Here is an 18,295-nt window from a genome sequence, read left to right on the forward strand (position 1 = left end):
CGTTCCACAGACTGGGAGCGGCGGAGCAGAAAGCCCGGTCTCCCATTGTTCGTTGTTGAAAAGATATGCAATTGCATGTAGTACATGATTTTTCATGTCTAAAAGGGAAATCAATATATTTAGTGAGGAAATATTAACGCATTTAATTAACGCATATTATTTCCAGGCTTTCGCGGGCCACATAAAATAATGTGGCGGGCCAGATAATAATAATAATAATAATAGATTTTATTTGTAAAAAAAAAAAAAGAAGCACTTTACATTGAGTAAACAACCTCAAAGTGCTACAGTGTATTAAAAAAATAAAAAATAAAAAGATAATAAAAAATAAATACAAATAAAAACTAGAACAGCCAAATAGCTAAAACTAGTATGCATATATCTAATTAAAAAAAGGCTTTTTTTTAAAAAGAAGGGTTTTTGAGCCTTTTTTAAAAGCATCCACAGTCTGTGGTGCCCTCAGGTGGTCAGGGAGAGCGTTCCACAGACTGGGAGCGGCGGAGCATTGTTCGTAGCTTTGTCCTCGGAGGTTGGAGGAGGTTAGCCTGTCTGGAGCGGTGGTGTCGTGTGGAGGATTTGGGGGTGAGTAGTTCTTTGAGGTAAAGGGGGGGCATTTCCATGGAGGCACTGGTGGGTTAGTAGGGAGACTTTGAATTCAATCCTGAGTGGAACAGGAAGCCAGTGAAGGGATTTGAGATTTGCCCCCCGGGCCTTGACTTAGACACCTGTGCTATAGATGATATATGAGTTAAATACAGAAGAAAATATGACAAATGACTGCAATACTAAATAGAAGAAATGACATACTCAACAAATATGAACTACATTTATTGCATAAAAGTGTGGGGACATACGTATAAAACAATAGTCACATTACAAAAGAGAGTAATAAAGATCATTAATAGAATGGATTATTGGGAGCCAACAAATGATTGATAAAGTCACACATTTGAAAAGTGAATGATCTTGTATAAAACACTCAAATGATGCATCAAGTAAATAATAATAAGCTTCCAGAAGATGCAAAGGTATGAACACATGTCAAACAAATATGTACATCATATAAAGGAATCATTTACAGCTAGAAATGAAATGATGTAAGACTCCTTTAAAAACCTGCACTATCATGAATGACAAGTTGTACATTAAAGGCCTACTGATACTGAAAGCCACTACTACGCAGTCTGATAGTTTATATATCAATGATGACATCTTAACATTGCAACACATTAACTTAGAAAGTGACTTTTTAAACTTCCCGCCACACTTCCGCTTGAAAACGTGGCGGTATGATGAGGTATGCGCGTGACGTCACGAGGGCAAGGGAAGTGTTTGGACCCAAATTCAAATACTTCTGTTTTCTTCGACAAAATTCCACAGTATTCTGGACATCTGTGTTGGTGAATCTTTTGCAATTTGTTTAATTAACAATGGAGACTGCAAAGAAGAAAGTTGTAGGTGGGGTCGGTGTATTAGCGGCTGGCTGCAGCAACACCCACACCAGGAGGATGTGTTGTGTTTTGAGCAGGATAGCAGACGCACTACGGTGAGTACGCCCGCCACCGCATCTAAGTTGGCTTCTGTTTTTTTAGCTTCGAAAAGCTGAATATTATTAATCGTGTATTTACATGTTCATGGTTTAATAGTATTTTTGATCTTCTGTCTATCCATCCAGTCAGGGTTTTTTATTTATTTAGTTACTATCTGCATTTGAGACTGCTATGCTATCACGTTGGCTACGTAGCTAGGTTAGCTTATATTTTTTTAGCTTCGAAAAGCTGAATATTATTAATCGTGTATTTACATGTTCATGGTTTAATAGTATTATTGATCTTCTGTCTATCCATCCAGTCAGGGTTTGTTTTAATTTAGTTTCTATCTGCATTTGAGACTGATGCTATCACGTTGGCTACGTAGCTAGGTTAGCTTATATTTTTTTAGCTTCGAAAAGCTGAATATTATTAATCGTGTATTTACATGTTCATGGTTTAATAGTATTTTTGATCTTCTGTCTATCCATCCAGTCAGGGTTTTTTATTTATTTAGTTACTATCTGCATTTGAGACTGCTATGCTATCGCGTTGGCTACGCAGCTAGGTTAGCTTCTGTTTTTTTAGCTTCGCCAAGCGGAATATTATTAATCGTGTATTTACATGTTCATGGTTTAATAGTATTATTGATCTTCTGTCTATCCATCCAGTCAGGGTTTTTTTAAATTTAGTTACTATCTGCATTTGAGACTGCTATGCTATCACGTTGGCTACGTGGCTAGGTTAGATTCTATTTTTTAGCTTCAAAAAGCTGAATAATATTAATCGTGTATTTACATGTTCATGGTTTAATAGTATTTTTGATCTTCTGTCTATCCATCCAGTCAGGGTTTTTTTTAAATTTAGTTTCTATCTGCATTTGAGACTGATGCTATCACGTTGGCTACGTAGCTAGGTTAGCTTCTATTTTTTTAGCGTCGAAAAGCGGAATATTAATAATCGTGTATTTACATGTTCATGGTTTAATAGTATTTTTGATCTTCTGTCTATCCATCCAGTCAGGGTTTGTTTTTATTTAGTTTCTATCTGCATTTGAGACTGATGCTATCACGTTGGCTACGTTGCTAGGTTAGCTTCTATTTTTTTAGCTTCGAAAAGCTGAATATTATTAATCGTGTATTTACATGTTCATGGTTTAGTAGTATTTTTGATCTTCTGTCTATCCATCCAGTCAGGGTTTGTTTTCATTTAGTTTCTATCTGCATTTGAGACTGATGCTATCACGTTGGCTACGTAGCTAGGTTAGCTTATATTTTTTTAGCTTCGAAAAGCTGAATATTATTAATCGTGTATTTACATGTTCATGGTTTAATAGTATTTTTGATCTTCTGTCTATCCATCCAGTCAGGGTTTTTTTTTTATTGAGTTACTATCTGCATTTGAGACTGCTATGCTATCGCGTTGGCTACGCAGCTAGGTTAGCTTCTGTTTTTTTAGCTTCGCCAAGCGGAATATTATTAATCGTGTATTTACATGTTCATGGTTTAATAGTATTATTGATCTTCTGTCTATCCATCCAGTCAGGTTTTTTTTAAATTTAGTTACTATCTGCATTTGAGACTGCTATGCTATCACGTTGGCTACGTGGCTAGGTTAGATTCTATTTTTTAGCTTCAAAAAGCTGAATAATATTAATCGTGTATTTACATGTTCATGGTTTAATAGTATTTTTGATCTTCTGTCTATCCATCCAGTCAGGGTTTTTTTTAAATTTAGTTTCTATCTGCATTTGAGACTGATGCTATCACGTTGGCTACGTAGCTAGGTTAGCTTCTATTTTTTTAGCGTCGAAAAGCGGAATATTAATAATCGTGTATTTACATGTTCATGGTTTAATAGTATTTTTGATCTTCTGTCTATCCATCCAGTCAGGGTTTGTTTTTATTTAGTTTCTATCTGCATTTGAGACTGATGCTATCACGTTGGCTACGTTGCTAGGTTAGCTTCTATTTTTTTAGCTTCGAAAAGCTGAATATTATTAATCGTGTATTTACATGTTCATGGTTTAATAGTATTTTTGATCTTCTGTCTATCCATCCAGTCAGGGTTTGTTTTCATTTAGTTTCTATCTGCATTTGAGACTGATGCTATCACGTTGGCTACGTAGCTAGGTTAGCTTCTATTTTTTTTAGCGTCGAAAAGCGGAATATTATTAATCGTGTATTTACATGTTCATGGTTTAATAGTATTGTTGATCTTCTGACTATCCATCCAGTCAGGTTTTTTTTAAATTTAGTTTCTATCTGCATTTGAGACTGATGCTATCACGTTGGCTACGTTGCTAGGTTAGCTTCTATTTTTTTTTAGCTTCGCAAAGCTGAATATTATTAATCGTGTATTTACATGTTCAGTCACTTTAAATGTCCATTTGGCGTTCTGGACTCTCATTTTCAAGAGGATATAGTATCCCAGGTGGTTTAAAATACAAATCCGTGATCCACAATAAAAAAAGGAGAGAGTGTGGAATCCAATGAGCCAGCTTGTACCTAAGTTACGGTCAGAGCGAAAAAAGATACGTCCTGCACTGCCTCTCAAGTCCTTCACTCTAACGTTCCTCATCCACGAATCTTTCATCCTGGCTCAAATTAATGGGGTAATCGTCACTTTCTCGGTCCGAATCTCTCTCGCTCCATTGTAAACAACGGGGAATTGTGAGGAATACTAGCTCCTGTGACGTCACGCTACTTCCGCTAAAGGCAAGGCTTTTTTTTTATCAGCGAGCAAAAGTTGCCAACTTTATCGTGGATTTTCTCTACTAAATCCTTTCAGCAAAAATATGGCAATATCGCGAAATGATCAAGTATGACACATAGAATGGATCTGCTATTCCCGTTTAAATAAAAAAAATCATTTCAGTAGGCCTTTAAGATGGTTTCTGCATCCATGTTGTATTCTATGCTTAGTTGATGTTTTAAAAACACCTTCAAAAGTAAACACTTGTGTTCCTTCCACTTCCACTCAGAAGACAATCTTTCCCCAAAACTCTACACTTTCTCACCTGCGTGCGTTCTCAGGTGTTTTTTCAAATGGTGACTCTGCGTGAAGCTCTTATTGCAAAAGGAACAGAAAAAGGGTCTCTCGCCGGTGTGCGTTCTCATGTGTTTGGCGAGCGACGACCGGTCGCGGACGCTTTTGTCGCACCTGGGACAGGCGAAGGGTTTTTGGCCCGTGTGCGTTCTCATGTGACTTTGCAAATTACCGCTCTGCGCAAAACTTTTGCCGCAGACCAAACACGAAAACGGCTTTTCTCCGGCGTGTATTCTCACGTGGTTTTTCAAATTGCCGCTTTGCGCGAAACCTTTACCGCAGACTGTACATAAAAAGGGTTTTTCCCCGGTGTGTGTTCGCATGTGCACGCCGAGCGACGATTGGTCGGCGCAGCTTTTGTGGCAGATCGAACAGGAGTACGGTTTCCCGCCGGCGTCCGCTCTCAAATGCTGCCTTTGCGAGACGTAGTCGCCGTAGGCTGAGCAGGAAAAAGGTTTCTCTCCGGTGTGCGTTCTCATGTCTCTTATCAGTTTACTGGGGTATTTAAAGGTTTTGTCGCAGTGAGAACATGTCAGGTGTGTTTTATCTTCAGCGTCTTCATCGTCTGTGTCAGAAGAGTGAGACGTCGTCTCGTCACTATCTGATAGTGGAGCTAACATCTTGTCGGCTGGTGGTCCTCCACCCGCCTCTCGTTCAACTTTCACCTCCTCATCTTCACTCTTCACAGTCACTGGTAACTCCTCCAACCATTCAAGACGCTCTCCCACCTGACTGATGCTGTGCTCCTCCTCTTCCTCTTTAAAGAGGGAGGTCTGTGGCTCCTCCTTCACCGTCCTGACGCTCCACCCCTGTCGCTCAGGGAGAAGATGTTCCTCGCGGACGTCTGCGGGACACGCACGTTTTAGAACAAAGACAAGATATTTCATGTTCACACTGAGAAACTTTCTTATTTTTTGGCAAATATTAGCTCATTTGGAATTTGATGGCTGCAACATGTTTCCAAAAAGCTGGCACAAGTGGCAAAAAAGAGTGAGAAAGTTGAGGAATGCGAATCAAAGACTTATTTGGAACATCCCACAGGTGAACGGGCTCGTTGGGAACAGGTGGGTGCCATGATTGGCTATAAAAGGCAGCTTCCAGTCGTTCACAAACAAGGACGGGGGCGAGGGTCACCACTTTGTCAACAAAGGCCTGAGCAAATTGTTGAAGAACAACATTTCTCAACAAGGAATTGAGGGATTTCACCATCTACGCTCCGTAATATCATCAAAAGGTTGAGAGAATGTGGAGAAATCACTGCACGTAAGCCATGATATTACACACCTTGGATCCCTCAGGCGCTACTGCATCAAAAAGCCACATCAGTGCGTAAAGGATATCACCACATGGGCTCAGGGACACTTCGGAAAACCACTGTCAGTAACTACAGTTGGTCGCTACATCCGTAAGAGCAAGTTAAAACTCTACTATGCAAAGCCACAGTCATTTATCAACAACACCCAGACCCGAGCTCATCTAAGATGGACTGTTGCAAAGTGGAAAAGTGGCAGCCTTCAATAATGAAAACTGGCGTTTTAGGAGATAAAAGACAATTAGGCCAAACGCAATAATTGAGCGGCACATCTTAACATGTATAATTAAACCTTAATTAAGCAAAAGTAGGATTTATTAGGAGTTATTCGATAAATACTCGATTACTAAAATATTCGATATCTGCAGCTCGACTGCAAACCAGCGAGTGGGTGACGTACATGAATTAAAATCCAGTAAATGTAAATACAATTACGCAGGGCTAAAATACATTCTGACTAAGTTCAAAGCAAATAAAAATACATACTGTATGTTTTTGAAATAACTGTCAATAAAATGCAAGTATTATTACTTTTTGTTATTTTTTGATATTAGTCTATAATTTATTCGGTCAGTGGTCAACAAAATAAAACAAAGAGTTGTTGCAAATGTAAAAATGCAATCACCATGTTAGTCATCATTTTTGCGCTCTTACTCGGGACTTCTTCTGTTTGTTTGATAGTCTCGTTATTGCCACAAATGGTGGAAAAGTGTATTACAACTGACCCACATATTTTTTGGGGGGCTCTCTAGGGGACGCTTGCGGCCCCACAATGGGCCCTGGCCCTATGGTTATGAAACATTGTATAGGATGACATGTGGATGTAGTGCTTACTTGGACTGTGATGAAGGTGTGACATGTGGATGTGGTGCTTACTTGGACTGTGATGAAGGTGTGACATGTGGATGTGGTGCTTACTTGGACTGTGATGAAGGTGTGACATGTGGATGTGGTGCTTACTTGGACTGTGATGAAGGTGTGACATGTGGATGTGGTGCTTACTTGGACTGTGATGAAGGTGTGACATGTGCATGTGGTGCTTACTTGGACTGTGATGAAGGTGTGACATGTGCATGTGGTGCTTACTTGGACTGTGATGAAGGTGTGACATGTGGATGTGGTGCTTACTTGGACTGTGATGAAGGTGTGAGGACTCGGGTAGTTTGTCTTCCGTCTTCACAGTCAGTGGACACTTGGGGAGATGAGCCTCCTCCTGAGTGATCCACACTTCCTCATCTTCCTCTTTAATGCGGGGGGGCTGTGGATCCTCCTCCTGAGTGATCCACACTTCCTCATCTTCCTCTTTAATGCGGGGGGGCTGTGGATCCTCCTGCTGCTGAGGGGGACCTTCTTCTTGAGGAGCGTTCATCTGTTGGACGTCTGCGACACAACACAAACAAACTTTAGCTCGGATGAGTCAAGTCATTTTTAGTCCATAAAATACAATATTTTTAAGTGGACTGACAGAAGTCGTGGTTGTTAGAAGAATAGTTTCTAAATGATCACAAAAGCGTTGTATTACTTTATGTTCCTGACAAGAAGACAAAAGGCTGTCTTTGAAACCTACCAAGAGTAAGGCTGGTAAAACTCCACTGTGTGTAGGGGGGGAGAAGCAAGATGGTGTTCCTGTGTTCTCTCATGTATGCTAATCAACAGAAGAATGTTATTCTGGCCCAAGGACTTCAAAGCGGAGAGAACCAAGGAACTGCCCAATTTCCAGACGACCTCTTTTTGAAGTATTTTACGAACTCTTCTTGAACTATTTTATGGAACTCTTTTTGAACTATTTTATGACCTCTCCTTTTGAACTGTTTGGTAACCAAAGGCAACGCTGTTTACGACCCACATCCCTCTGGAAGCAGCTGTGGTCAGGTGGGGGGGGGGGAGAAAGTCAAATAAAGAAGGAGGAGTGCAATCTTTGGGCAGAGCGTGCTGGAGATACTGTAGACTTAGACTTCCTTTTTATTGTCATTCGAATTTTAACTTCACAGTACAGATAAGAACAAAATTTCGTTACATAAGCTCAACACCACTCCGGCGAGAAAATCCATCCCTCGCCCTGATGAGCAGCCGCTCAACCTGGACATAGCGGATGTCCGGAAAACCCTGAGGAGAGTGAACCCCCGGAAAGCGCCGCGACCTGATGACATTCCGGGAAAGGTGCTTAAGGGATGTGCAGACCAGCTGGCTGGGGGTTCTCACAGACATCTTCAACACCTCGCTGACCCAGGCTGTGGTACCATCATGTTTTAAGACGGCCACAATCATCCCTTAAGTCATCAGGTCCCGGTGCTTTCCGGGGGTTCACTCTCCTCAGGGTTTTCCGGACATCCGCTATGTCCAGGTTGAGCGGCTGCTCATCAGGGCGAGGGATGGATTTTCTGGTCAGAGTGTGTACAAGGGTACAGTGTGTCTAGGCGTGTCTCTAGGCCGTCTTACATGTCCAGGTGTCAAACACACCGGGCTGGCTTTCTCAGTGGGGGTGGAAGTGGGGGAGGGGGGAAAGAAACGGCTGTGGCTGGTAAAAGAGAAGGAGTTAGTGTGTTGAAGATCAGGGGAGGTGTGAGAACAGGAGTAGTGGGGGGAGGGCCAGTAAGGGGTGTGTTGCTAAATCTATTGAAAAACAAATTCAGCTGGTTGGCTCCATCTACACCCCCATCCATTGGCTCTATCTACACCCCCATCCATTGGCTCTATCTACACCCCCATCCATTGGCTCTATCTACACCCCCATCCATTGGCTCCATCTACACCCCCATCCATTGGCTCTATCTACACCCCCATCCATTGGCTCCATCTACACCCCCATCCAGCAGTTTGGCTTTATTGTTGAAGCCTGTGATGGCCTTCATACCCTTCCAAACCTCGCGAGTGTTGTCCTGTTGGAGTTTAGCTTCAAGCTTCCTTCTATAGGCATCTTTCCCTTCTTGAAGCTGAACTGTGAGCTGCCACTGATTGTGATCCAGGACTTATTTGGGTAACAGTGGACAGGTTTTGTAGGGATGATGGAGTCCTCACAGAAATTGATGTAGTCAGTGATGCAGTCTGTAATGTTGTCAATATCTGTCCTGTGAGGCTTACAGAGTACTTCCCACCACCTCTCCTTTACAGTAATATGAGCAGGATTACACCACCTCTCCTTTACAGTAATATGAGCAGGATTACACCACCTCTCCTTTACAGTAATACGAGCAAGATTACACCACCTCTCCTTTACAGTAATACGAGCAGGATTACACCACCTCTCCTTTACAGTAATACGAGCAGGATTACACCACCTCTCCTTTACAGTAGTACGAGCAGGATTACACCACCTCTCCTTTACAGTAATACGGGCAGGATTACACCACCTCTCCTTTACAGCAATACGTGCAGGATTACACCACCTCTCCTTTACAGTAATACGAGCAGGATTACACCACCTCTCCTTTACAGTAATACGGGCAGGATTACACCACCTCTCCTTTACAGCAATACGAGCAGGATTACACCACCTCTCCTTTACAGGAATACGAGCAGGATTACACCACCTCTCCTTTACAGCAATACGTGCAGGATTACACCACCTCTCCTTTACAGTAATACGAGCAGGATTACACCACCTCTCCTTTACAGTAATACGAGCAGGATTACACCACCTCTCCTTTCCAGTAATACGAGCAGGATTACACCACCTCTCCTTTACAGCAATACGAGCAGGATTACACCACCTCTCCTTTGCAGCAATACGAGCAGGATTACACCACCTCTCCTTTACAGCAATACGAGCAGGATTACACCACCTCTCCTTTACAGCAATACGAGCAGGATTACACCACCTCTCCTTTACAGTAATATGAGCAGGATTACACCACCTCTCCTTTACAGTAATATGATCAGGATTACACCACCTCTCCTTTACAGTAATATGATCAGGATTACACCACCTCTCCTTTACAGTAATATGAGCAGGATTACACCACCACTCCTTTACAGTAATATGATCAGGATTACACCACCTCTCCTTTACAGTAATATGAGCAGGATTACACCACCTCTCCTTTACAGTAATATGAGCAGGATTACACCACCTCTCCTTTACAGTAATATGAGCAGGATTACACCACCACTCCTTTACAGTAATATGAGCAGGATTACACCACCTTTCCTTCACCAAGATGGCAATCCCGCCGCCTTTTTTCTTATGTAATTTTTTCTTATGTAATTTTACAATATTAAAATCTAATTTATTAGGAAAACTGTCATTTTTTATTTAAAAAAAAAGTTAGTGTAATATTGTGAGGAAAAAAGTTCTCATTGTACAATAATTGTCAGAATATTTTGAGAAAAAAGATAACATTTACAAGAAAAAAATATGCTATTTTACATGATTAAAGTCAAATATATTGTGAGAAAAAACTGTCGTAAGAATTTTTAGTAATCTTCTGAGAAAAGTTATTTCATAAAAGAAAAATTATGTAATTTTACAATATTAGGGGCAATATTTTTATTATTTAGCAAAAAAATTATATTGTGAGAAGAAGTTCTTATTGCACAATTATGTTGAAATATTTTGGAAAAAGGCATTATAAGGCATTATATTTTTGGGGAGGATAAAGTTGCCATATAAGAATTTGTAATAAGCTTCTGAGAAATTTTATTTTACAAGACAGCAATTATGTAATTTTACAATGTTAAGGACAAATATATTAGGAAAAATGCAATATTGTGAGAAAAAAAAGTTATAGGTCAATATTTTTAAAGAAAAAGATGTACGGGAAAAAACAATTTTTTTTATTTAGGTAAAACTTCTCATTGCACACTAATTATGACAGCATATTTTTTACAAGAAAAAAATATGCCATTTTACATAATTAAAGTCAAATATATATTGTGGAAAAAGTTATATTTTTGGGGGGGTGAAAAGTTGCAATATTGCGTGAAAAAGATGTGGTACATGAATTGTTTGTAATTTTCTGAGAAAAAAAAGTGTAATTTTACAACATTAAAGGCCTACTGAAAGCCACTACTAGCGACCACGCAGTCTGATAGTTTATATATCAATGATGACATCTTAACATTGCAACACATGCCAATACGGCCGGGTTAACTTATAAAGTGACATTTAGAACTTCCCGGGAAATATCCGGCTGAAACATCGCGGTATGATGACGTATGCGCGTGACGAAGTCCGAGTAACGGAAGTTATGGTACCCCGTAGAATCCTATACAAAAAGCTCTGTTTTCATTTCATAATTCCACAGTATTCTGGACATCTTTTGCAATTTGTTTAATGAACAATGAAGGCTGCAAAGAAGACAGTTGTAGGTGGGATCGGTGTATTAGCAGCGGACTACAGCAACACAACCAGGAGGACTTTGTTGGAGCGCTAGCCGCGCTAGCCGCCGACCTCACCTCGACTCCCTACGTCTCCGGGCCGCCAAACGCATCGGGTGAAGTCCTTCGTCCTTCCGCCGATCGCTGGAACGCAGGTGAGCACGGGTGTTGATGAGCAGATGAGGGCTGGCTGGCGTAGGTGGAGAGCTAATGTTTTTAGCATAGCTCTGTGAGGTCCCGTTGCTAAGTTAGCTTCAATGGCGTCGTTAGCACAGCATTGTTAACCTTCGCCAGCCTGGAAAGCATTAACCGTGTATTTACATGTCCACGGTTTAATAGTATTGTTGATTTTCTATCTATTCTTCCAGTCAGGGGTTTATTTCTTTTGTTTCTATATGCAGTTAAAGCACGATGCTATCACGTTAGCTCGTAGCTAAAGCATTTCGCCGATGTATTGTCGTGGAGATAAAAGGCACTGAATGTCCATTTGGCGTTCTGGACTCTCATTTTCAAGAGGATATAGTATCCCAGGTGCTTTAGAATACAAATCCGTGATCCACAATAGAAAAAGGAGAGAGTGTGGAATCCAATGAGCCAGCTTGTACCTAAGTTACGGTCAGAGCGGAAAAAAAAATGTATTTCACTGCATTCTAGTCCGTCACTCTAACGTTCCTCATCCACGAATCTTTCATCCTGGCTCAAATTAATGGGGTAATCGTCACTTTCTGGGTCCGAATCTCTCTCGCTCCATTGTAAACAACGGGGAATTGTGAGGAATACTAGCTCCTGTGACGTCACGCTACTTCCGCTACAGGCAAGGCTTTTTTTTTTTATCAGCGAGCAAAAGTTGCCAACTTTATCGTCGATTTTCTCTACTAAATCCTTTCAGCAAAAATATGGCAATATCGCGAAATGATCAAGTATGACACATAGAATGGATCTGCTATTCCCGTTTAAATAAAAAAAAAATCATTTCAGTAGGCCTTTAAAAGACAAATATACGTATTAGGAAAAATGCAATATTGTGGGGGAAAAAAGTTGTAAGTTATAAGAAAAAGATGCACGGTTTTACACGGCTAAAGTCAAATATATCGTGGAAACGTCAAATATTTTTATTAAAAAAAGTTGCTTCTATCCGCCCGTGAGGTTGTGAAGCCGGGTAGAGACGCGCTGGAAGTCGGCGTGTAGCCAAGTCTCCGTAAAGCACACCATGCTGCACACGGCGTACTCCTTTTGAGTTCGGGCGAGCCCAAACAATTCGTCCGTTTTGTTCGCCGAAGACCGCACGTTCCCCGTGAGGACCGAGGGGATTGTAGGCTTAAATTTCCTTCTGCGCTCCTTCATCTTTATGCCGGCGCCGCGTCCCCATGCTACCTTTTTAGCTAATTCTACGTTTCTCTCTAATTAGACCACCATGCACCTTACAGTCATATAACTTTGGTATGTCACACACACTAACTGATAGCATGCTAACGTTAGCTTGCTCGTGTGCTAACTTTTTGCGCTAGTTTTGCAACCGTTTACCCCAGAGTCGTGCAACTTAGTACATGACACTTGTCAACTGTTAGCATGCAAACGTAAGCGTGCCAACATTAGAGTGCTAATGCTGGCCTTTGTGCTACTTTCTGTGTCTACACCAACAAATACTGCATTTTTGGTATTTGTTCTTACCCAGTCATGTGCGAGCTTCTTAACGTTAGCGTGCTAGTATGCTAACATTAGCATGGCTACGTTCCCAGCCTATATTACACTTTTTTTGTGTAATTCCGCAGCCACACACCTTAGAGTCATACAACTTGGTATTTTGAAACATGCTAACTGTATGCATGTTTACGTTAGCATGCATGCTAATGTTAGCATGCTACATTTTTTGCTAATTCTACGTTTTTTTTTCTGTCTAATTAGACCGCCATGCACCTTACAGTCATATAACTTGGTATGTGACACACACTAACTGATAGCATGCTAACATTAGCTTGCTAGCGTGCTAAAATTAGCGTGCTAAATTTTTTCGCTAGTTTTGCAACCGTTTACCCCAGAGTCATGCAACTTGGAACGTGACACTTGTAAACTGTTAGCATGCTAACATTAAAGTGTTAATGCTAGCCTTTTGGCTACTGCATTTTGGTATTTGTTCTTACCCGGTCATGTGCTAGCTTCTTGACGTTAGCGTGCTAGTATGCTAACATTAGCATGGCTACGTTTCCAGCCAATATTACACTTTTTGGTGTAATTCCGCAGCCACACACCTTACAACTTGGTATTGGTATTGCTCAAGTTAGACTTTTGTATCTGTGCGAGGACAAAACTTCTTGTCCGAGGGGGGGCCTCAGCCGCAGATGTTGTCTTTGTTTTAGCCCGCTAACAGCCAAGGACTTCAAGGACCTCAACAAAGATAAGATGACAGCATGCAAACGAAGCAGAGATAAGGCAATTACAAAGCCGTACTTCCACGGGAAGGTCCGGCCGCCTTCCCCATGGCGCTGGTAAGGAGAGGGCAAACAGCTCCTCGCGGGTGTAAACAAAAGGTCAGCTGCTCCGCTGATCAAAGCCAAAAAAACAAAACGGCCCGAAAAGAAAAGTAACGAAAACACACAAAAGCGCCCAAGAACCATAATTTGTGGTTTATGGAAGGTAAGAGAATAAAAAAAGGCAAGAAAAGTTAAGAATAATACCAAAAATAAAGTAAAATGTGCTCTTCCAGGCGCACTCTACATATTACTCTACAACAGGGGTCAGCAACCTTTTTGAAAGCAAGAGCTACTTCTTGGGTAGTGATTAATGCGAAGGGCTACCAGTTTGATACACACTTCAATAAATTGCCAGAAATAGCCAATTTGCTCAATTTACCTTTAACTCTATGTTATTATGAATAATTAATGATATTTACACTTAATTGAACGGTTTAAAAGAGGAGAAAACACGAAAAAAATGACAATTGAATTTTGAAACATAGTTTATCTTCAATTTCGACTCTTTAAAATTCAAAATTCAACCAAAAAAAAGAAGAGAAAAACTTAAAAAAAGAATTTATGGAACATCATTAGTAATTTTTCCTGATTAAGATTAATTTTAGAATTTTGATGACAGGTTTAAAATCCAATCTGCACTTTGTTAGAATATATAACAAAAAAGCTATATTTCTAACAAAGACAAATCACTATTTTTTCTAGATTTTCCAGAACAACATTTTTAAAAGAAATTCAAAAGACTTTGAAATAAGATTTAAATTTGATTCTACAGATTTTCTAGATTTGCCAGAATAATTTTTTGGAATTTTAATCATAATAAGTTTGAAGAAATATTTCACAAATATTCTTCGTCGAAAAAACAGAAGCTAAAATGAAAAATTAAATTAAAAAGTATTCATTATTCTTTACAATAAAAAAAAAAATTTAACTTGAACATTGATTTAAAGGCCTACTGAAAGCCACTACTAGCGACCACGCAGTCTGATAGTTTATATATCAATGATGAAATCTTAACATTATAACACATGCCAATACGGCCGGGTTAACTTATAAAGTGACATTTTAAATTTGCCGCTAAACTTCCGGTTCGAAACGCCTCTGAGGATGACGTATGCGCGTGACGTAACCCGGGGAACACGGGTATGCCTTCCACATTGAAGCCAATACGAAAAAGCTCTGTTTTCATTTCATAATTCCACAGTATTCTGGACATCTGTGTTCGTGAATCTGTTGCAATCATGTTCATTGCATTATGGAGAAGGAAGCTGAGCAAGCAAAGAAGAAAGTTGTCGGTGCGAAATGGACGTATTTTTCGAACGTAGTCAGCCACAACAGTACACAGCTGGTGCTTCTTTGTTTACATTCCCGAAAGATGCAGTCAAGATGGAAGAACTCGGATAACAGAGACTCTAACCAGGAGGACTTTTGACTTGGATACACAGACGCCTGTAGAGAACTGGGACAACACAGACTCTTACCAGGATTACTTTGATTTGGATGACAAAGACGCAGACGTGCTACCGTGAGTATGCAGCTTTGGCTTCTAAACATTTGATCGCTTGACCGTATGTGCGCAACTTTTTTTTGCGTATGTACGTAACTTTTTAAAAAATATATAAGCTTTATGAACCTTGGGTTAGGTGAACGGTCTTTTGGGCTGAGTGATTGTGTGTGTTGATCAGGTGTTTGAATTGTATTGGCGTGTTCTATGGAGCTAGGAGCTAGCATAGGAGCTAGGAGCTAGCATAACACGTACCGTACGTGCGCGTCACGTACGTAACTTTTTAAAAATATATAAGCTTTATGAACCTTGGGTTAGGTGAACGGTCTTTTGGGCTGAGTGATTGTGTGTGTTGATCAGGTGTTTGAATTGTATTGGTGCGTTCTATGGAGCTAGGAGCTAGCAGAGGAGCTAGGAGCTAGCATAACAAACACGCAGGTGTTATTATGCAGGATTAATTTGTGGCATATTAAATATAAGCCTGGTTGTGTTGTGGCTAATAGAGTATATATATGTCTTGTGTTTATTTACTGTTGTAGTCATTCCCAGCTGAATATCAGGTCACCCCCGGCTCTCACAGCATCTTCCCTATCTGAATCGCTTCCACTCCCCTCTAGTCCTTCACTCTCACTTTCCTCATCCACAAATCTTTCATCCTCGCTCAAATTAATGGGGAAATTGTCGCTTTCTCGGTCCGAATCTCTCTCACTTCATGCGGCCATCATTGTAAACAATAGGGAACTTTGCGTATATGTTCAACTGACTACGTCACGCTACTTCCGGTAGGGGCAAGCCTTTTTTTTATCAGATACCAAAAGTTGCAATCTTTATCGTCGTTGTTCTATACTAAATCCTTTCAGCAAAAATATGGCAATATCGCGAAATGATCAAGTATGACACATAGAATAGATCTGCTATCCCCGTTTAAATAAAAAAAAATCATTTCAGTAGGCCTTTAAATTGTCAGGAAAGAAGAGGAAGGAATTTAAAAGGTAAAAAGGTATATGTGTTTAAAAATCCTAAAATCATTTTTAAGGTTGTACTTTTTCTCTAAAATTGTCTTTCTGAAAGTTATAAGAAGCAAAGTAAAACAATTAATGAATTTATTTAAACAAGTGAAGACCAAGTCTTTAAAATATTTTCTTGGATTTTCAAATTCTATTTGAGTTTTGTCTCTCTTACAATTAAAAATGTCGGGCAAAGCGAGACCAGCTTGCTAGTAAATAAATACAATTTAAAAAATAGAGGCAGCTCACTGGTAAGTGCTGCTATTTGAGCTATTTTTAGAACAGGCCAGCGAGCTACTCATCTGGTCCTTACGGGCTACCTGGTGCCCGCGGGCACCCCGTTGGTGACCCCTGCTCTACAATAAGGCGCTTTTGGTAGCCATCCACAAGCTTCTGCTTGGATTTTTGAATACAAAATTGCTGCAGTTCAGCTAAATGTGTTGCTTTTCTGACATGGACTTGTTTCTTCAGCATTGTCCACACCTTTAAGTCAGGACTTTGGGAAGGCCATTCTAAAACCTTCATTCTAGCCTGATTTAGCCATTCCTTTACCACTTTTGACGTCATTGTCCTGTTGGAACACCCAACAAGACCCAACCTCTGGGCTGATGATTTTAGCTTGTCCTGAGGAATTTGGAGCTAATCCTCCTTTTTTATTGTCCCATTTAAAGCAGCAGTTCCAATTGGCAGCAAAACAGGCCTAGAGCATAATACTACCACCACCATGCTTGGTGTTCCTGGGATTAAAGGCCTCCTTTTCTCCTCCAAACATATTACTGGGTATTGTGGCCAAACAGCTCCATTTTTGTGTCCTCTGACCACAGAACTTTCCTACAGAAGGTCTTATCTTCATCCATGTGATGTCAACTTGCCAAAGGACATGTAAGCAAATATTAACATTGCTGTATGTTCACTTTTAGACCCTCACATTTTCAGTAGAGCCATAATAAATTCATAAAAGAAGCAAACTTCATGAATGTTTTTTGTCACCAACAACTATGTGCTCCAATCACAAAAAAATAAGAGTTGTAGAAATGATTGGAAAGTCAAGACAGCCATGACGTCATGTTCTTTACAAGTGTATGTACACTTATGACCACCACTGTATGTACAGTATATAATACATTGTGACTTATTCCAAGCTTAAATTACGAGACGTTCGTTCTTTTCTAGCAACACGCATTTAATGACGTTAAGAGTGACTGTACTATACAGCAAATAAACAGTTAAAGTATTCAATAAGTCAAAATTATTCTCATGTATAAAGTACACGCCTCAAGAAACGCTCGCATAGGCCTGCTAGCGGGCTAACGCTAGCACGTTAGCTTCGAGCAACATCTCGGGTAAATACCATAAATATCATCAAGAGATATATATATAATGTATATTACCTTATTATCCGCGCGTACAAGAGAGGAGTCAAATATCTTCTTCCAATTGTTACACCGGCAACTCATAAATGTGACTTTTTCTTCTGTGGCCGGGCGAAGAAAAAAAACAAGATGGCTATGTTGCATGCTGGGTAATGTAGTTCTTATATTCCCTAGCTCATAACATCACAATGGCCGTGTTGCATGCTGGGTAGTGTAGTTCTTATATCCCCTAGCTCAGATGTCGGCAACCCAAAATGTTGAAAGAGCCATATTGGACCAAAAAAACAAAAAACAAATCTGTCTGGAGCCGCAAAAAATTAAAAGCCATATTACATGTGTCATGAGATATAAATTTAATTAAGAGGACTTAAAGGAAACTAAATTAGCTCAAATATAGCTACAAATTAGGCATAATGATGCAATATGTACATATAGCTAGCCTAAATAGCATGTTAGCATCGATTAGCTTGCAGTCATGCAGTGACCAAATATGCCTGATTAGCACTCCACACAAGTCAATAACATCAACAAAACTCACCTTTGTGCATTCACGCACAACATTAAAAGTTTGGTGGACAATATGAGACAGAAAAAGAAGTGGCATAAAACACGTCCTAGGAAGTCGGAGAAAGTTATGTAAACAAAATACGGTGAGTTCAAGGACCGCCAAAATGAGTAGGACAAAACGGCGCTCGCCAAATACTGGAATCAGTGAAGCATGTTTAATATAAACAGTGT

The 18,295-nt window shown here is 40.1% G+C and overlaps 1 protein-coding gene across 2 annotated transcripts; it reads right to left on the reverse strand.

Annotated features, from left to right (window-relative positions):
* Positions 1–270: 270 nt before the first annotated feature.
* On the reverse strand, positions 271–18,184 carry LOC133640964 (zinc finger protein 135-like). Of its 2 annotated transcripts, none has more exons than XM_062034696.1 (3): positions 18,096–18,184; positions 7,018–7,269; positions 271–5,421 (listed from the first exon to the last, which is right to left on the reverse strand). In XM_062034696.1, the coding sequence occupies exons 1-3, from the start codon at positions 18,103–18,105 to the stop codon at positions 4,535–4,537; spliced, it is 1,149 nt and encodes a 382-aa protein (XP_061890680.1). In that variant the 5' UTR covers positions 18,106–18,184; the 3' UTR covers positions 271–4,534. The 2 variants fall into 2 exon arrangements, with proteins under 2 accessions (XP_061890680.1, XP_061890681.1); XM_062034697.1 differs by lacking the exon at positions 18,096–18,184 and adding an exon at positions 17,576–17,861 and having other exon boundaries at positions 272–5,421.
* Positions 18,185–18,295: the final 111 nt, after the last annotated feature.

The sequence above is a fragment of the Entelurus aequoreus genome, linkage group LG23, assembly GCF_033978785.1.
Source record: "Entelurus aequoreus isolate RoL-2023_Sb linkage group LG23, RoL_Eaeq_v1.1, whole genome shotgun sequence".
In the NCBI taxonomy this organism is placed as follows: Eukaryota; Metazoa; Chordata; class Actinopteri; order Syngnathiformes; family Syngnathidae; genus Entelurus; species Entelurus aequoreus.

Bases quoted from the DNA above. Each gene is read 5' to 3' on its own strand.
- LOC133640964 (XM_062034696.1), bottom strand. The intron at 5,422-7,017 runs GTAAGCACCACA...CGTGTCCCGCAG, and splicing joins ACACCTTCATCACAGTCCAA to ACGTCCGCGAGGAACATCTT.